At 44.8% G+C, this 21,002-nt stretch overlaps 1 protein-coding gene across 1 annotated transcript; it reads right to left on the bottom strand.

Annotated features, from left to right (window-relative positions):
- Positions 1–2,629: 2,629 nt before the first annotated feature.
- On the bottom strand, positions 2,630–20,292 carry LOC149432769 (phospholipase A2 inhibitor gamma subunit B-like). The gene is made up of 5 exons (XM_089664997.1): positions 20,191–20,292; positions 15,205–15,321; positions 11,294–11,443; positions 6,658–6,798; positions 2,630–2,965 (listed from the first exon to the last, which is right to left on the bottom strand). Exons 1-5 carry the CDS (start codon positions 20,240–20,242, stop codon positions 2,772–2,774), a joined length of 654 nt encoding a protein of 217 aa, XP_089521123.1. The 5' UTR covers positions 20,243–20,292; the 3' UTR covers positions 2,630–2,771.
- Between the last annotated feature and the right edge of the window lie 710 nt (positions 20,293–21,002).

Below are 21,002 nucleotides of genomic sequence, written 5' to 3'. Positions count from 1 at the left end.
TATCCTGCCCTCAGCTAATAATGGAATCTTCTACTCTTCCAACCAGTCCATCCCCCACAGTTATTACCTTTTCTACCACTAGCCCCTCCCTCTTAGATTGTAAGCTCCAAGGATCAGGGCCCTCCTATCACTCTTGTATTGAACTGTATTGTTGCTGTATTGCCTCCTGTTATATTGTAAAGCTCTGAGCAAACTGTTGGTGCCATAAATCCTGTATAATAATAATAATATATAAATCCTGTATAATAATAATAATATATAAATCCTGTATAATAATAATATATAAATCCTGTGTAATAATAATAATAATATAAATCCTGTATAATAATAATATATAAATCCTGTATAATAATAATATATAAATCCTGTATAATAATAATAATATATAAATCCTGTATAATAATAATAATAATATAAATCCTGTATTATAATAATAATAATATATAAATCCTGAATAATAATAATAATAAATACAATAACAATAAACGATTTAAAAAATGAGTGAATATTAACAAGATTATAGTCTGAAGATGTGTTCTGGTAACTAGAATCTGGCCACAACGCATTAGGCTGCACTGTAGTCCACGTTACTAATGGATTGGAAAGGTTTAATGTCTTATTAGCTGTCCTTTTCAAAACATCAATAACAATCCATCCTGTAATTATCCTGAATTCTACGCAGTTTGGAAGCAACAATGTGACCATTATGGTCAAATTCATCTTTCTGAGTATTCACCAATTTACTGATGTCAGAGAAAAATTGTTTACTTGTTTCCTCAAGATGTCCAATTTTCCATTTATTCTCGGATATATTGGGGAGGGGATCATCGGAAAAAATGTCCCTTGCATCTGTGGTTAATAGAAAGAATGGGACCCTTAGCCCAGGTTCGCACTGATGCGGCGCGGAATTCACAGCGTTTTCTGCGCACAGATATCACACGTGTACATATGTATCGGGGATGCGGCATGCTCTTTGGATGAGTTTATTGTATTATTTCTATGATCGGACTCAATCTGGTTGAAGGAATGATTTTATCTTTCTTTCATTTTATTGGCTACAATATATCAATAAAAATCTTTGATTTGGTGTTGGGCACCTTAAAAGGGTGTGACGTTTTCACAATATTTTGAAATCAGAATTGCACCCCGTTCATGCGAACCGCTGCGGGTGTGTATGTTAAGTTAACGACGCCCCAAAATCAGTCCGCGATATGTAGAATCGGATTCCATGGGTGTGATTACCCATGCGATCCGATTCTAGTACGGACCAAAAAAAAGGTCCTGTACCTTTTTTGGGGCGGATGCGGTGCAATTTGAGCCATACAAAATGTACGGCTCTGATCGCACCACACACAATTCGCATGGGATTTGCACAGGAATGCGGTGCGGTTCCTCACCGAATCACATGCGATATACCGCACCGCATATAGGTGAACCTGGGCAGGGGCGTCCCTAGAGTTGGTGTCACCCGGTGAGATAACACTTGGTGACACCCCTCCGACAATCCCCGCCGAATGAATCGGATCTGTGAATTGAGCATAATGGATTGGAATCTGATCCATTATGCTCCCCAATCCGCAGATCCTATCCCCGCAGGATGGATCAGATCTGCGGATTGAGCATAATGGATCGGAGTCCCATCCATTATGCTCAATCCGCAGATCCGATCCATCCTGCGAGGATCGTCGACATGCAACCTATGCGGGGTGACACCGGACCCGCTCCATGAAAAGGTAAGTTGTAAAGCAAGCCGACGATCCCCGCAGGATGGATCAGATCTGCGGATTGAGGAGCATATTGGCTCGGACTCTGATCCATTATACTCAATTCGCAGAACTGATCCATCCTGCGGGGATCGTCGGCATGCAACCTATACGGGGTGACACCGGACCCACTCCACGAAAAGGTAAGTTGTAAAGCAAGCCCACGATCCCCGCAGGATGGATCGGATCTGCGGATCGGGGAGCATAATGGATCTGAGTCCGATCCATTATACTCAATCCGCAGATCTGATCCATCCTGCGGGGATCGTCGGCATGCAACCTATGAGGGGTGACACCGGACCCGCTCCACGAAAAGGTAAGTTGTAAAGCAAGCCGACGATCCCCGCAGGATGGATCGGATCTGCGGATTGGGGAGCATAATGGATCGGAGTCTGCTCTATTATGCTCAATCCAGCGGGTCCGATGTCACCCCGTGTGGTAGGTGTCACTGTACCTGCCTAGGGACGCCCCTGAACCCGGGCTTGCAGTGGTGGTCAGAATGCCACCCTACAGACAGCTAAATGGATAATTGCTGTCATGCGGGCTTGGTCAAGGGGTCTTGGTCCTGGAACTATCCAGGAACCATCCAATTGGAGGCCAATTGGTCCCAGCTCAAGGAATCCCGAGCAACTGGTGGAGGAACCCCAGGGCTCCATGCAGGGGTGGACTGACAACTCATGGGGCTCCCGGGCAATAGGGGATCATGGGGCCCCTGTGTCCTTGCCCAAACTCAAAAAAGCCTATGAAAAAGGTACCAGGGGCATCTCATGGGGCCCCCTACTGACCCTGGGCCCTCGGGCAATGCCCGAGCTTCCAAATGGTCAGTCCGTCCCTGGCTCCATGGAACAATGGTTGAGAATGGCTGCTTTTAGACAACAAGAAAACATTTTTATTGTTTCGATTCAATTCCAATTTAACGTCTTTTGTTTAGTTACATTTGTTTAATTCCTTTTCAGAATTTGTTTAGTTTCGTTTATTCGTTTTCGAATCCGACTTTTTGTAGAGATTTCAGATCAATAATTTTAAAAAGAAAACACAAATCACAGCTGGGAGGTAGAAGCCTTTTTGGAGAGCAGTACTTCCACTAGTACAGATAAATTTGACGTCTAACGATTCTCCTTGGATGTTATAAGATAGGCTACCGAATTCACAGATGCTTTTTGTGGCACAACCACGGGCTGCGACTGAAGTGGACTGTGGTCCTGTAAAAAAAAAAAAAAATACAAATACATTTACATTTTCAAACAAATAAACAAACAAAAAAAAAACTGGAATGGCAATTTTATCTCACAACACCAAAACATATCGATAAGGTCTTAAAAATTAGGCTCCAAGTATGTCGATTTGCTGTTTTTGTTTTTTTTTTTAAATCTTGATAACTTTTCTTTTACAATTAACTTTTTGTGTTCATTGTAATGTGTGATTATTATCGGCTGGGGATGGAATTGTGTTGCCGATTTAGAAAAGGCCAGCAGAGGGCGCCAAAAAGAACGAGGGGAAGGCGCAAAACCGCATAGGATAGGATCAGGGGCGGACTGACCATTTGGAAACTCGGGCACTGCCCGAGGGCCCGGGGTCAGTAGGGGGACCCATGAGATGCCCCTGGTACCTTTTTCATAGGCTTTTTTGAGCTTGGGCAAGGACAAAGGGGCCCCATGATCCCCTATTGAGGGCCTGGGGTCAGTAGGGGGCTCCATGAGATGCCCTGGTACCTTTTTCATAGGCTTTTTTGAGCTTGGGCAAGGACACAGGAGCCCCATGATCCCCTATTGAGGGCCTGGGGTCAGTAGGGGGCTCCATGAGATGCCCCTGGTACCTTTTTCATAGGCTTTTTTGAGTTTGGGCAAGGACACAGGGGCCCCATGATCCCTTATTGCCCGGGGGCCCCATGAGTTGTCAGTCCACCCCTGGATAGGATTGATGGGAGCTCGCTTCTCTCAGCCAATCCAGCTTGCAGATAGAGTCAGGGGGCTGGGACTTTAACAGGAAGGCGGAGCTCAGAGGAAAGTGGATGTTCAGGTGGGTCCCTCCCTTCTTCAAATTTTTGTTTCGTTTTAATTTGTTGCCGAAAACTGGAATTGATTTTCATCATAGTTTTCTTCATTTGAATTACAGGCGTACCTCGGTTTACGAACGCCTCGGTTAACATAATTTTCAGGTTACGAAAGAAAATCCATTGAAAATAATGTCTTGGTTTACAAATTTTTTTTTTTGCAATACGAACGGATTAATTTTTTTTCAATGCATTTATGATTTTTTTTAATCATGTCCCTGTACAGTTTTTATGCCTTTAAAGTGCACTTTATAAAAGGTTTTGAATAGACTTTTTTTTACTTTTTTCCTACCTCCAGAATGGATTAATTGGTTTTCAATGCATTTACAATTTTTTTTTTAATCGTGTCCCTGTACAGTATTTATGCCTTTAAAGTGCACTTTATAAAGAGTTTTGAACAGATAAAAGACTTTTTTTTTTACTTTTTTCTGACCTCCGGAATGGATTAATTGGTTTCAATGCATTTACACATTAATTTTAATCATGTCCCTGTAGAGTATTTATGCCTTAAATGTGCACTATATAAAGAGTTTTGAACAAGATAATTGGTTTTCAGTGCATTTACAAATTAATTTGTACATCGTGTCCCTGTACAGTATTTATGCCTTTAAAATGCACTTTATAAAGGGGTTTGAACAGACTTTTTTTTACTTTTTTCTGACCTCCAGAACAGATTAATTGGTTTTCAATGCATTTACGAATTTATTTTTAATCATGTCCCTTTATGTCTTTTAAAATGCACTTTATAAAGAGTTTTGAACAAGATAAAACTTTTTTTACTTTTTTCTGACCTCCGGAACAGATTAATTGGTTTTCAATGCATTTACAAATTAATTTTTACATCATGTCCCTGTACAGTATTTATGCCTTTAAAGTGCACTTTATACAGAGTTTTGAAAAGATAAAATATTTTTTTTTCCTTTTTTCTGACCTCCGGAACAGATTAATTGGTTTTCAATGCATTTACAAATTAATTTTTACATCATGTCCCTGTACAGTATTTATGCCTTTAAAGTGCACTTTACAAAGAGTTTTGAACAGATAAGACATTTTTTTACTTTTTTCTGAGCTCCGGAATGGATTGATTTACAATGCATTCCTATAGGAAACCACGTTTCGGTTTATGAATTTTTCACAATGCAAAAAGTCCCGCAGAATGCATTAAATTCATAAACCGATGTACACCTGTAATTCAAATTTTATTTTTGTTTTTTGTCGCTGAAATCATGCAGCAGAAGAAAACTATTACCCTAGGTTCACACCTAAGCGTTTTCCGCAGTGTTTTGCAGAAACGCAGTACAGTCCATTTAACATGATTTCCTATGGAACACGTTCACATCTCTGCGATTTCACCTGGTGCATTTTTTGGAAAGGGTCGGCCTGGGTTTACACTGATGCGGTGCAAAATTTGCACCGGTTTCTGTGTGATTTCCGCACCGCATCATGATCGCACCTCATTCACACACACTATTGCGGGTGTGTATTTTAAGTTAACGACACCCTGAAAGCAGTTCACAAAACACGGTGCGATGTGCAGAATCGGATTGCATAGGTGTGAATACCCATGCGATCCAATTCTAGTGCGGACCAAAAAAAGGTCCTGCACCTTTTTGGTGCAAATGTGGTGTGACTTGAGCCATACAAAATGTTTGGCTCAAATCGCACCGCACAGAATTCGCATGTGATTTGCAGAGGAATGCGGTGCGGTTCATGTGTGAATCACATGCTATATGCTGCACCGCACACGTGTGAACCCAGGCTCAGGGACTTTTTTAAATGCAAAACGTTGTGCTTTTGGCTCTAAAGACTTCAATGGAAACACTACAGAAAAGCATGTATTGCGTTTTTGCTGAGTGCATTTTATGCATTTGTTTATGTGTTTTTTATACATTTTTTATATGTTTTGCGTTTAAAATCTGCCTAGCAACAAGAAAAATGAAAAAAAAAAGTGCAAAATGCATCAAAAAAGCGGCAAAGACGCAAGTGCAAAAACACAAAAGGCAAAACAAAACGCAATGAACAAACGCCTCAAACGCAACCTGCATAGGTGTGAACCTAGACTTTCATTGATGAAATTCAGCTGTAAAAATAGGAGTTCTGACCCTTCCCAATGCAGCCCAAATCTAAAATCTGCCTATAGAGATATTTAATTTTATTTATTTATTTCAGGTTCTTATATAGCTGTCAGTTTACGCAGCGCTTTACATATATATTGTACATTCAAATCAGTCCCCGCCCCTGCGGAGTGTACAATCTAAGGTCTCTAACTCACATTCATACATACACATACTAGGGGCAATTTAGACAGGAGCCAATTCACCTACCAGCATGTCTTTGAAATGTGGGAGGCAGGGGCAGACTGACAACTCATGGGGCCCCCGGGCAATAGGGGATCATGGGGCCACTGTGTCCTTGCCCAAACTCAAAAAAGCCTATGCAAAAGGTACCAGGGGCATCTCATGGGGCCCCCTACTGACCCCGGGCCCTCCCAGAGTTTCCAAATGGTCAGTCCGCCCCTGGTGGGAGGAAACCCACGCAGACACAGGGAGTACATGCAAACTCCAGGCAGATGGTGCCGTGGCTGGGATTCAAACCAACGACCCGAGTACTGCCAGGTGGAAGTGCTAACCAATTAGCCACTGTGCTGCCTATATAGATATTTTAATCTTGGTTGAAGGACAGCACCCCAATGCACCTCACTGCGTGTAATATATAGCATAATGCATAGCAATACACGTGTGTCAGCACATTTTACTGCAATGCAATAATGTAAATGGGCCCATGAGGATAAAAAAAAAAAAAAAACTTTATTAAATAACACATGTTCTGTCTGCTACTGACCTGATATTTGTGTGGTCTGGAGAAGACACATGTTCTCATCCCCCGTACACTGCATCGTATCTGGAGTGTAACACCAGGTGGAGTCAGCAGACATGCAGGATCGGCACGTCAGTCCATTGGATACTGAGCTGTCACTTGGCACTAAGGTAAAAAAACATAAAAATGAGACAATAGTATGAGAATAAAGACCACTTAAAGACCAAGACTTTTCCAGACCTTTTTCTTCACATGTTAAAAATCAGTATTTTATTCTCGAAAATGTCTTAGAACCCCCAAACACACTTGCCCTCCAGAGGATTTACCCCCCTTCCTGACCAGACCATTTTTTTTTTTTTTTTGCGTTACGGTGCTGCGACAATTGCGCAGTCATGCAACGCTGCACCCACATAAAATTTACGTCCTTTTTTTCCCACAAATAGAGTTTTTTTTCAGTGGTATTTGATGGCCTCTGCGGGTTTTTTTTTTTTTTACGATATAAGCAAAAAAAGACAGACAATTTTGAGAAAAAAAAATATTTTTGACTTTTTTTAAAATTTTAAAATTTAAAAATCTAATTTCGTCATAAATGTATTCTTCTACATGTCTTTGTAAAAAAAAAAAATCCCAATACGTGTAAATTAATTGTTTTTTATGTGAAAGTTATAGTGTTTAAAAATAGCTGGTATTTATACAGGATTTTTACTAGTATTGGCAGCGATCAGCGACTTATAGTGGCGGGCATTCTGACACTGGGGGGGAACGGACTTTGTGTCACTGACATCTCCCATGACACCAATACAGTGATCAGAACTAACAAAAAGCACTGATACTGTACTAATGGCACTGGGCAGGAAGGGGTTAACATCTGGGGCGATCAAAGGGTTAACTATGTGCTATTTCATATTATGTGCTGTGTTTGCTTTTAACTGTAAGCACATTTTTCTGTATGGCTCTGCTAGGGAGAGGATTCTGGCTATGGAGAGGATTCTGGAGGAAGTAGGCTGGGGTGAGAAGGGGCTGACCTGCATATTTGGGGGACCCTGACCAATCCCCAAACAGGAGGCTTAGCAGGGGGTAAGGGCAGCCCTTAAATGTGGGAAAGCTTGCTCAGCAGAAGGTTAGTTCATGTGGAAAATGGAGAAGTGAGAGGCTGGAGAGCAGGAGCCTGGGAGGGGACCCAGATGGGAAGGGGCTCACCTACAGGCAGAGGAGCTGGAAAGGAGAAATGTTCAGGACCTCATCGGCCCATAGAGCAAGGACTATCTGTGCAGCCAGGAAGGAGGGGCACAGCTAGAAGGCCTACGAGCAGCCACCGACCCATCAGCTCACAGACAGAGGACTAAGTGGGTAGACCTACACCCCCTGAGCCAGTAAGAGGAAGGAGCACTGTGGTGGAAAACTGGATTAGCTTTCTGCATGGGACTGACTTTTTATATAAAGTGACAGGCACTGGATCCCCTGCCCAAGGATTCCTTTAGACAGCTGGATATCTGGGGTCTGAGTGGTAGACCAGGAGAGGCTGGCTAGCTTTCCAAAAAGAGAATCTTTGCTATTATAGAGACTTGTGCATAGTTCCAGGAAGATTGTCCTCAGTTGTCATTCCTTTGGGCATCCCGTACACCCCTTACCCCATCCATGTTATTTATCCCCTTATAAAAAACCCAAGCTCAAGGACTGGTTACTGTCTCCTGGATGCAAGTCTGTTTGAAAAATGCTCATTGCCTGGCTGTGCAGAACTATAGGGACCCAAAACTTACTGACTTTGAAGGGGGTAGTGCTACATTTGCAAACTTTTATTCAATCAAAGAATAGAAACTACAAAGGACTTTTGAAATTGTGAAGTATGTCTGAAAGCACAAAGAGGAGATCATACATAGATCAATTCACAATTCAAAAAAGTGTATCACACAAAAAAGTAGGTGATCAATAAAATACAAAAAGAACATTCTAAAATGGGACTTTATCACCTCCACCTGGCTCTGGAGGTCAATGGAAGCTTCCAGAAGCCAGTGGACAGAATCGTGGAGACCTCAATCTGCTTATTTATGGGAGTCTGGCCAATCCCAGGCTAACAGGCCCTGGTAGTGTGGTAGACCAGCCCATAAATATGAGAGAGCCATGCTAGCAGGAGAGTCAGGTGGAAGATGGATTTCTGAGAGGTGTTGTGGTGTTGCCTGGGAGGGAGCCCCAAAGCAGGGGGTTCTACTTCCAGGTTGGATCCTGGAAGCTGAAGAGAAGCTGAAGAATTAATTTCCACTGCCCTGCCATCCACCAGGGAAGGACAACCAACAAAGCTTGGAGAGGAACAAGCATAGCTAGAAGGCCTGAAAGCAGTTCTATCCACAGCTGCAGGGCAAGGACAGTGTGAGTACCTCTACACCCCCAGGGTCTAGAAGGGAGATGTCTGCTGGATGCAAGTTCTTGGCAAGTCTTCAGGGGACAGTTCATAGTTTACCCAATCCCTTGTCCTGGGATCAGATACCATAGCCAGGTGGGCTGGTATTCTGTGCACCAAGGGGACCAAGAGCGCCTACACATTTTCATGGTCCTGCTACACACCTCTTGTCCAACACCCCTGGGAGTGTGAGGACACGGAGTGGCATGAGTTCCAGGGTAGTAGGCAGTACCAAATCTCTATGACTGTTGTTATGTAGGTCAGATGACTATGGACCATGGGTCACAAACCAGCAACAGGAACATCCAGATACTAGGACAAGAGACAGTAATGTAACCAAGACACATGCTGATGTCAGAAAGAACCAGGTGGTCGGTACCAAATCAGAAGACAGGAACAGAGTCGGTGATACAACCTGAGGTTGGTAATGGCCCATATAAGGCAGGAGAAAGACTGAGGTCACATTGGATAGACAAAGATCCAGAGGAACAGAGTTGGGGACATAAACTGAGGTTGGTAACAGCCCAGCAGCAGACAAAAATTCCCCATGCTGTATCCCCTTAAAGAAAATTTGCAAGTACAGAAAAATACATGTTGATCTTGCTGTTAACTTTCTGTCTGGGCTGAAAACAGTGTTTCTACTGTACTAAAATCCCAACCATCCCAACCGAACCCAATCATATCTGACCTGCTTATTGGACAACAGAACTCCACCTTTTCCCATTCCTCTCTGTCCCTCTCCCCATGCATGTTTTTTTTTCTCTAGAACAAGAGTTCAAAGATCCTTCATACACATTGTGTGTGTAGGAATAGGGCTCTTGGGAGATGTAGTTCTGAAGACATACCTATGCCAGTAGGAACTGACCTCCCAGCAGCTGAGCATGCAAGAATTTTACTGGTGAAGTCTGGTGATGATGTCACAGGGATTAATAAAATATGTTCCTCACAACAGGGACAGAATAAATGTTCTAACGCTGAGTAATGGAAGTTGACATACATTACTTCCATTTATGTCTGCTACTTCAGAATGATTTAGGATATACATGTTAAATTCAAGGTGCTGGGTACAGATTTTCAAGGGGTCTGTGACGGGAGTCATTTTGGGTGGGGGGCCCATGGAACCCAGCTCACTTTGGAGAGGTGGGGAGACCCCTATCTCAACTCCCCATATCCCTATTATGTGTAAGTCACCCTGTGTCTGTTAGGGGTAAAGAGTGAACTGTCCTAATATTGGGTTGGGGGGTTGTGGATTGTTTGGTGTTATGTGGTTGCATTCCATTGTTCTATTGTGTGTCTTGCTTGGGAACAAACTATTATGGGATGTATGTGTTTATGTGTATTATCTTAGTGGGGGGTTGTCTCCAGCAGCCCTCCCTCCTGATGGGACTGTCTGTTGTTGTGTCTCTTGTTACTAAATGTAGATTGCCCTGCCCTGAGTCCTTATGCAGGGAGGGTGGGTTTGTCTCCTGAGTGTATATATCTTGTATCTGTGTTCAAATAAAGTAGTCTACTCTGGTTTACTTCAAGACTGGTGTCATCTAGTCTTGTCTGGTCGTCTGTGTCTGTGGTCGGTGTTTGGACGGGAAAGCGGTAGTCTAACGGAAGTACCCAGGTGCAGTCCGCGGTCAGTTCCGTTACGGGGTCCATCAGCTAGCTCCAATTTAGCAGAATGGGGATACGCCTTAGAAAATGGGCGAAAACTCAGATTCAAGAATTTACCAATATTCAGGCCAATGACAGCGCCAAACGCACGTCCAAAGTTTAATTAATAAAGCTGGTTCAGAGCAGAAAAAATCCTATGGGTTCTGGGGGCAGACTGACTCCCCCTTCATCAGGACTACAAAACAAATGCAAATGAAAAAATAAAAAAAATCTAAAAAATTAAATTTATTACCATAAAACAAAAATGCAAACATTGTCTTTTTTTTTAAAAACCATAATTGTTTAATCTGCATATTAATTTTTATATTTCAGACTTTTACTTTTTTCTATATATTTCTGACTTTATGTATTTGTTTTGTAGTCATGATGAGGGGGGTTGGTTCGACCTCCAAAAATGCATTGAAATTTTCTGCTATAAACTTTGGTCTCTTGGATGTGTGTTTGGCACTTACATTGGACTGTATATTTGAGGACTGTGTCATGTGGCAGAGCTCTGTAAATCTCAGAACTGGATTGACAGGAATACAAATCCTTTGGCAGGTAAATCAGCCACATATGTGTGTTTAGCTGTTTACATGAAGGCACCAGATAGTCACTTACGGGAAGGACGAGGCGGGATGCATCCATCAGTTGTACAACACGATGTACTCATCTTCACTCTGCTATTTTTAGGAAGGCTGACACTTCCTCTCATGTCACACATGTCCTGCGTCATGCATGACATCTCATATGATCTGGTAAGAACGATACCTACAAGTAAGCAAACAAAATCATTTTCTGCAAGGAAAATAAACAAATGTTTAATGTGAAACAAAAATGGCAACTACTACTACTACTTTTACTGGCAATTGGGCAATCATGCAACGTTGTACATGTAGTGCCCTCTAGTGATAGGCTTTGTTACTTTTGCTAGTCAGCGGCTGGGTAGCAGCCTGGGATGAGTCAGCCTGGGAGTGAGGTAGTGGGTTCACCTTAGGACAGGCTGGGAGGCTCTACAGGTCAGGGCTTCTGGAGCCCTCCCAATGTTCCAGAAACTTCTAAGGGGCGAAGGAGGGAAGGAGGCCCAGATTTGCATGTTTAGGGGAACTTGGCCAATCCCCAGGCAGAGTCCGGGTATAGTGGCCAAAGTCAACCCTGAAATGTGGCATAGCTTGAACAGCAGGGGAGTCGGGTGGAAGATGGACTGAGAGAACGCTAGAGTGTGGAGTCTGGGACGGGGCCTCAGGGAGGAGGCCTACCTCAAGGCTGGTTGCTGGACAGAAGGATCTCCACTGTCTCCTTGGGAGGACAACCTGTCAGCCGGGAAGGAGCCAGCCCAGCGAAAAGCCTGAAAGCAGCTACAGCCCATCAAGCTAACAGGATAGGAGTGTGTGAGTACTCCTACACCCCCTGGGCCAGATAAAAGGAGAGGGTGGTCAGGAGCAATACCCAACTAGTACTTAATTGACAGATCTTGGAATCTCTTGCCCAAGGATATCCTCAGAGCAACTGAGTGAAGAGGAAGAACTCATCCGGGGTCTGAGAAGGTACATAAAGGGGACTTCAGTGCTCCATAAAGAGACAATGCTATTGTTCTAATCCACATTTTTGTGCAGTGTACAGGTTGACACAATGTTCCTTGGGCAACCCATATACTCCTAAACCCCATCAAAGTTATTACTCCTAATAAAAAAAAAAAAAAAAAAAAAAAAAAACAGCTCAAGGACTGTTTTACTGACTCTGTGCGTGGAGATGTGGAAAATGTGGGTTGCCTGGCAGGGCAAAGCTTTCGGGGACCAGGGGCGGACTGACAACTCATGGGGCCCCTGGGCAATAGGGGATCATGGGACCCCTGTGTCCTTGCCCAAACTCAAAAAAGCCTATGAAAAAGATACCAGGGGTATCTCATCGGGCCCCCTACTGACCCCGGGCCCTCGGGCAGTGCCCAAGTTTCCAAATGGTCAGTCCGCTCCTGGCGGGGACCCAAACAAAACTCAATAGTTCCTACGGGGGAAGTGCTACATACACAAACAAAATGCATCTAGTTTTTTCACGCAAATAAAGCTTTCTTTTGGTGGTATTTGATCACCATTGGGTTTTTTTTTTATTTTTTCTGATATAAAAAAGACCCAAATATAAAAAAAAAAAAATCCATTAGCTGGCACCTGTTGATTGGTTTCTGCTGTGTCTAATCACAGCAGAAGCGGTGCTCCAGCACCCTACAATGCAAGTGCAAAATCAAGTTTATATATGTGATTTTGCACAGATCATCCACACTGTAGCAGAAAATCTGCTATAGGACGGACTTAAAGTGGTTAATACAGTGATCACTGATAATATTACATACTGTCACTGTACTAATGACACTGGCCGGGAAAGTGTTAACATCAAGGGTTTAAATGTGTGCCTAACAATGTTTAATGTGTTTTACTGTGTGCTGTTTTACTAAACAATATGCCAGTTTTTACTCCCTGCTTTGCAGAGAGGAAAAAAAAAATCAGTTCATTGCTGCTGTATGAAGAGAGCTTTGTGTTGTTTACCAACACAGAGCTTTCTTCTGTCATTTGCCAAGCCAATCAGCTGATCAGCTTGTGCTGCAGTTCAATGACAACACAGTCTTCCGGGTCCATGCACAAATGCACAAGAAAGCCATGATGCACAGGGACGCGACCGTGCCTGTACGAGCCAGCCTGCCAAAGTACAAATGCGACGGGTCAGCAAGCAGATATAGTAAATATATACGTATGTGGAAGGTGGAAGTGGCACTAATACAGGCTCCTCTGTATAGTGCAGCCCTATGCCTCAGCTTTCCAGGCATTCGTTAAAGACTGGGATAAGTGTATAAATGTAGCAGGGGAGTATGTCAAAAATAAATGCAGTTTCCACTTCTTGAAATTTGATCTTTTAGTTATATAAACTCAAAAGTCCCGATTTGACTTGAAGGCCCCTCGTATGCCTGTATAACATCATGCAGGCTATGTCGGTCACCAGCCCCTCTGTGGTCAAGTAACCACCCAACCTCCCAATCAGCTGCCGATGTAACAAAGGGGTGAGGATGGTGGCTGATAGCATTATCCAAACATGACCCCATGACCATGTTTGGACAATGTCATTGGCCAAATATGGCCATGTGGTCACATTAGGTCAAAGATGTCACCAGCATCCCCAACTAGGGGCGGACTGACCATCTGGAAACTCGGGCACTGCCCGAGGGCCTGGGGTCAGTAGGGGGCCCCATGATATGCCCCTGGTACCTTTTTCATAGGCTTTTTTGAGTTTGGGCAAGGACACAGGGGCCCCATGATCCTTTATTGCCCGGGGGCCTCATGAGTTGTCAGTCGGCCCCTGTCCCCAACCCTTTATTACGTGCATTGCAGGGTGGGAAACGGTTTGCTATCATTCAGGGCTGTGGTTAAGTGGGCACCACCAGTCCTCCTGCCTAGTCCAGGAGGGAGGTCCAGGCAGCTGGGTGGTGAATCAGATGTGGGCAGGGAGGATGATCGGCACAGCGGGGGTGGGGACAATTACTGGAACCAGTTGCCAGTATGGCTCTCAAAGCTGGCTTCTTCACCTCTCTCTCCCACTGGCTTTCAGCCGCTGCAGAGAAAGACATACAGGGGATTGGTTCCAGTAATTTCCCCATGTCGCACCCATCACCCTCCCTATGCACCATACATTTCCCCTTTCTGCTATGGCCCCTCCGTGTGTCCCCCCCCCCCCCCCCACCCAGTGCTGCTGGCTTCCCTCCTCTCCTTCCCACTGCCAGTTTCAAGTACACAATAGGATCCTTCATGATGGAGAGTGGGGGAAGAATCTGGTAAATATGCTACATTTGCTACCTCCTTCCTTTCCCGAATGAACACAATGAGTGATCAGCACTGATCACTCACTGTGTTCATTCATGCCTGAAGCATTGTAAACTTTGTTTTTTTTTCAGGGGGGCTTGTCAGGTTGGTCCTGTGGGGCCCTGCGGTTTCCAGTAGCAGCCCTGCTATCACGTGAAAGCTCCCTGCAGAATCTGAACTGGGTTCAGCCCAAACCTTAGCTCATCACAAATGGAGACTACAAGCGGCTGTGCAGATGCTCAATGTACAGCCATGTACTGCAGTTGTCACCATCAGAAAGCCCGCCTTGAAAAATGGCATGAACAGGGGCGGACTGACAAGTTATGGGGCCCCCGGGCAATAGGGGATCATGGGGCCCCTGTGTCTTACCCAAACTCAAAAAAGCCTATGAAAAAGGTACCAGGGGCATCTCATGGGGCCCCCTACTGACCCCGGGCCCTCGGGCAGTGCCTGAGTTTCCAAATGGTCAGTCCGCCCCTGGGCATGAAGCCACCTATAGAGCACATGTACTGTATGTAGACAGGCTGGGGGGAGATCAGTAGCTGTATGATGAAAAAGGTGAAAACAACATTTTATTCAACAAAAGAAAACTGGAGCAGTTAAGGATCCGGAGGCCTCTGATGTGAACTGACGCTTGTGAAACTCGGACATAAATTACACAGCATTTTTTTTTACTGAGTATCTTACCTTGAGCCCAGCTCTCTCTATAGTGAGCTCCACACACAGAGTCAGAAGGACACGTCACTCTGGGGCCGGTACATGAGCCTAAAGGAGAAGAACACTGTGGACAAGAGAGCGAGTGACCTATAGGGAGAGAAAACACAGCACAGGATGAGCATCAACCATAGCAGACAAATTTTACAAAATTGGGAACTTAATTTATCATCTATTTTCCAACTGTGTGGATTTAACGTGTATGCCCGCCCAGACAATGAAATGCTTTTTATTTAACGATTAAATAAACCTTTACAATTTATATATATATTGTATCATATACGTCATGTGACAACCTCCCAGAACTGGACTACCGTGCTGTAGCCGCCATTTGGCTATAGCGCGGCAGTAAAGTGGTTAAACAGCCTTCCATGCTCACCACTGAGGGCAAGTGCGGGGAGGGGGGCACGTTCTGAGAGGACGTCATATGACAACCTTCCAGAACTGGACTACCATGCTGTAGCAGTCATTTATATATAGTGTGGCAGTAAAGTGGTTAAACATCCTTCCATGGTCACCATTGGGGGCACGTGGGGAGAGGAGGGGTGAGCTCTGGGAGGATGTCATATGACAACCTCCCAGAACTGGACTACCGTATTGTAGCCATCATTTGGCTTTAGCGCGACAGTAAAGTGGTTAAACATCCTTCCATGCTCACCACTGGGGGCACGTGCGGGGAGGGGGGGCACGTTCTGAGAGGACCTCATATGACAACCTTCCAGAACTGGACTACTGTGCTGTAGCCATCATTTGGATTTGGTGAGGCAGTAAAGTGGTTAAACATCCTTCCATGCTCACCACTGGGGGGCACGTGGGGAGAAGAGGGGTGCATTCTGGGAGGATGTCATGTGACAACCTTCCAGAACTGGAATACCATGCTGTAGCCATCATTTGGCTATAGCATGGTAGTAAAGTGTTTGAACATCCTTCCATGCTCACCAGTGGGGGGACGTGCAGGGAGGGGGGGCACATTCTGAGAGAACGTCATATGACAACCTCCCAGAACTGGACTACCATGCTGTAGCCGTCATTTGGATATAGCACGGCAGTAAAGTGGTTGAACATCCTTCCATGCTCACCACTGGGGGCACATGCAGGGAGGGGGGGCACGTTCTGAGAGAACGTCATATGACAACCTCTCAGAACTGGACTACCGTGCTGTAGCCGCCATTTGGCTATAGCGCAGCAGTAAAGTGGTTAAAGATCCTTCCATGCTCACCACTGGGGGCAAGTGCGGGGAGGGGGGGCACGTTCTGAGAGGACGTCATGTGACAACCTCCCAGAACTGGACAACCGTGCTGTATCCGCCATATGGCTATAGCGCGGCAGTAAAGTGGTTGAACATCCTTCCATGCTCACCACTGGGGGCACGTGCGGGGAGGGGGGGCACGTTCTGAGAGGACGTCATAAGACAACCTTCCAGAACTGGACTACCATGCTGTAGCCGCCATTTGGCTATAGCCCAGCAGTAAAGTGGTTGAACATCCTTCCATGCTCTCCCTGCTTTGTGATGTTCAGGAGGGGGCTGTGGAGCCATGTAAAACATAATAATATCTGTCTGTACGGTGTTTGCAGTTCTTCTTTATCGGCTGTAAACTAGATCTGAACACTGTCCTGACAAAGGGTTAAAAAAGTAGAGACCACCTTCTTGTTTTATACGTTAGAGGAGTCTATGTGGGACAGAGTCATTGTGAAGTTCTCAGGAATTTCTAGAATTGGTCATGCCGCCTTCTGCTAAGAAACATCTAAAAGGTATAAACCTATATTTTTTAGTTTCTTTAGGTATGCTGTGTGAATGGGGTCACCTCACAAACGTATAGTGGAGTTTTTCTCAAATTTGACACCAAAAGTGGAAATACGCTTTAAGAGCAGCAATTGTTACCAGAAGGTGAAATTGATAGCAAGAAGCCAGTTTGAGTTTACACTTTCGCTGTCATAAGCGGGAATGTTTTATACACACTTCCAACTAATAAAGCAGCCTAAAATGTTTGGAAACCTAGCAAGTTGGCTGTCAAGTGGAAGTGATCAGGTGGCATTACAGTCACCAGATCACTTTCATGCACCCGAAGCCGCTGATATGGGGGTACCACCGGTCCTCCTGTAGGAGTGTTTCAGCACACCGGGGGTGAAAAATACAGTAGGGGGAATCAGATGTGGGCAGGATGGGGAAGGAGATCAGACCGGTGCAGTGGGGGGCAATTACAGGAGCTATGCCCTGCGTGGCTTTCTGCAGCAGCTGAAAGCTGGTTTCCCCCATTTCCCTCCTACCAGCTTTCAGCTGCTGCAGAGAACACAGGGCATAGTTCCTGTAATTGACCCCCCCCCCCCTCCACAAACCTCACTGATCCCCCTCCTCTGTCCTGCCCACATCTGATTCCCCATTCCTTACTTTTTACAGAAAATTTGTGTTTGATAAACTGTCTTGCAAATATGCAATACATAAAATGCAGCACAATCACATAAATTAACGTAAAATAATTATAATATAAAAAACATAAAGCTTCTACAATCTCCTCCTAAGCGTCCATACAAATCCACCACCAGTGTGCTGTAATAGTCATCTCTTCAATTCCTCCAAGCTCTAGGTCACTGCTCTCCAGGACTGGATGCAGCCCTTTGCTTGCCTTTATCCGGTCCTTGGGGCACTATTCCTATCACTAACACCAAGAGTGGGGCATAACTCCCCCAACTGATACCAGCAATGGGACACTATTCTTCCCACTAATATCAATTATGGGGCCTTATTCCATCCACTAACCTCAATGATGGGCCAATATTCCATCCACTAACCTCAATGAGGGGCCAATATTCCATCCACTAACCTCAATGATGGGTCAATATTCCATCCACTAACCTCAATGAGGGGCCAATATTCCATCCACTAACCTCAATGATGGGTCAATATTCCATCCACTAACCTCAATGATGGGGCCAATATTCCATCCACTAACCTCAATGATGGGTCAATATTCCATCCACTAACCTCAATGATGGGACAATATTCCATCCACTAACCTCAATGAGGGGCCAATATTCCATCCACTAACCTCAATGATGGGCCAATATTCCATCCACTAACCTCAATGATGGGTCAATATTCCATCCACTAACCTCAATCATGGGCCAATATTCCATCCACTAACCTCAATGATGGGTCAATATTCCATCCACTAACCTCAATGATGGGTCAATATTCCATCCACTAACCTCAATGATGGGTCAATATTCCATCCACTAACCTCAATGATGGGTCAATATTCCATCCACTAACCTCAATGAGGGGCCAATATTCCATCCACTAACCTCAATGAGGGGCCAATATTCCATCCACTAACCTCAATGATGGGCCAATATTCCATCCACTAACCTCAATGATGGGTCAATATTCCATCCACTAACCTCAATGATGGGCCAATATTCCATCCACTAACCTCAATGATGGGCCAATATTCCTTCCATTGATAGCAATAATGGGGCACTACTCCTCCTCCAATTGACCACAGGCACTATGCAACTGAACACCACACCTGAGACCTTGTTTACTCTCACTAATGTTGGGCATGAGACCTTTTCTACTCCCTCTGGCCACCATCAGGCTCCACCTAAAGTCTGAAGGACAGTAAACTGGCCCTTTATTTGGAAAGTTGGAGACCCCTGCTCTAGGTGATACAGTATATACATCCACCCCATATGCATCCAATATGCTCACCTTCATTATTTGACCTCAATACAAATTAAGGGGTCAATGTGCTTGTTGCCCCACCATGGGCTTTTAGTTAGCTATGGCCATAGGCAGGGGTGGACTGACCATTCAAGCACTCAGGCACTGCCCGAGGGCCCAGGGTCAGTACGGGGCCCCATGAAATTCCCCTTTTACCTTTTTTATAGGCTTTATGCGTGTGCTTTGAGTGTGGGCAAGGACACAGGGGCCCCATGATCCCCTATTGCCCGGGGGCCCCATAAATTGTCAGTCCACCCCTGCTCCCAGCATAAGTTTTTGCCCCCCATCCCCCCTTCCAGCTCATATCCTCTCTCTCCCCAAATCCCCTCAGCACAACACCCCCCCCCCAAAAAAAAAAAAAATCACCCCTCACAAATCCTCACATCACCTTAAAAAATCACAATTCCTCTACCCCTCAAATTTCCCCTTCCGGTACAAATGCTCCTCTCCCCACTCAAACCCCCCCCCCAATCTGCCTTCCTAGCATGGTATGCCAACAGTGGGGGAACAAGGTCATCTAGAGCCCAGGGCAAACATGCAAACCCCCCTCAAATCCCCCATCCTAGCACAGCCCCTCCAAGTTTCCCCTCCTAGCATAAATAACCCAAAATCATCCATACTAGCACAACCCCCCCCCTCAAATACAATTTCTCCTCCTAGCACAAATCCCCTCCCCCCTCCACCATATCACCTCTTCCAGCACAAATCCCCTAAATCCCCCCTCCTAGCACACATCCTCTTCCTCCATCCCCCCTTCCAACACAAATTCCCCCAAATCACCATTCCTAGCACCCTCCCCCCAAATTCCCCCTTCTAGAACAATTCTTACCCCCTACCGCTCCCCAAGATCTTCTTCCCAACACAAATCCCCTCCCCCCCAATCTCCTCACGGCGCCCCCCCTCACCTGATACCACAATGCCCAGGGCAACTCACCCTCCTGCCACCCCTTGTCCTGATTGTTGGGGGCTCTGATTTTGGCACTAAATTTAGCATTTTGCACACTAAGTCCCTAGATCCCGTGTCTTGGAGTGCTTTGAAGGGCCAATGTCCATGTTCTTCTCGGTGAAAACTCCAACCTTCTAAAATTGTCTAAATCACTTTAGATATCTTCACTTTGTGTTAGCATGGTTTCCCAATATTTATTTTAGGCACCGCAAATATAGTTTAAAATAAAATAAAATGGTGCATTGCCATAAGGACATTTGTGAATTAATAATTAGAATTAAGAAGATCTTACCAGACGTTGTCAAAGCCAAGAGCACACCGATAATTTGGAGAAGTGGTGCCATTATCAGAGTTTGCTGTATCTCGAGGTTGGTGAAAGGAAGGACTGACTGAGTTTGCTGGACGGCTGCTTTATTTTGTAAGACTTCTGGGCGGGGACAATTTATGATTGATTATGCACAAAAAAGTCTGTATGGAATACTCACTCAGTTCTAGAGATACAGCAGGCTCTCATCATGGCATCATTCCCTGTGTGCTCTTGGCTTTGGTAGTATCTGATATGATTCTTGTTCTTTGACTCGATCCAATACAGTTGCAAGAAAAAGTATGTGAACCCCTTGGGATTACGTGGAGTTTTGCATGAACTGGGCATAAAATGTGCTCTGAACGTCATCTAAGTCACAACAATAGAAGAACACAGTCTGCTGAACATAATACTACACAAACATTAGATGTTGCCATGGTTTAATTGCACATAACATGTAAACATCATCCCCTCCAATCCCCTCCATGGCCACAGGTGTAACAAATCATCATCTAGGCATGCAGACTGCTTCTACAAACATTGGTGAAAGAATGGGTCGCTCTCAGGAGCTCAGTGACTCCAAGCGTGGTCCCGTGATAGGTGGCCACCTGTGCAATAAGTCCATCCGTGACATTTCCTGGCTACTAAATATTCCACGCTCAACTGTTAGTGGGATTATAACAAAGTCACAACAATAGAAGAACACAGTCTGCTGAACATAATACTACACAAACATTAGATGTTGCCATGGTTTAATTGCACATAACATGTAAACATTCACAGTGCAGGGAGGAAAAAAG

This window comes from Staurois parvus, unplaced genomic scaffold (genome assembly GCF_062004578.1).
Source record: "Staurois parvus isolate SC_StPar_1 unplaced genomic scaffold, SC_StPar_1.0 ptg002113l, whole genome shotgun sequence".
NCBI lineage: Eukaryota > Metazoa > Chordata > Amphibia > Anura > Ranidae > Staurois > Staurois parvus.
This window is presented reverse-complemented; position numbering and strand designations above follow the sequence as displayed.

What these genes read in the sequence shown, in the direction of transcription:
- LOC149432769 (XM_089664997.1), bottom strand. Translation starts at nt 20,242, where the DNA reads ATGGCACCACTTCTCCAAATTATCGGTGTGCTCTTGGCTTTGACAACG. An exon ending in CTTGGCTTTGACAACGTCTG is followed by an intron (nt 15,322 to 20,190) that starts GTAAGATCTTCT and finishes CTCTCCCTATAG; the next exon opens with GTCACTCGCTCTCTTGTCCA. An exon ending in TAGAGAGAGCTGGGCTCAAG is followed by an intron (nt 11,444 to 15,204) that starts GTAAGATACTCA and finishes GCTTACTTGTAG; the next exon opens with GTATCGTTCTTACCAGATCA.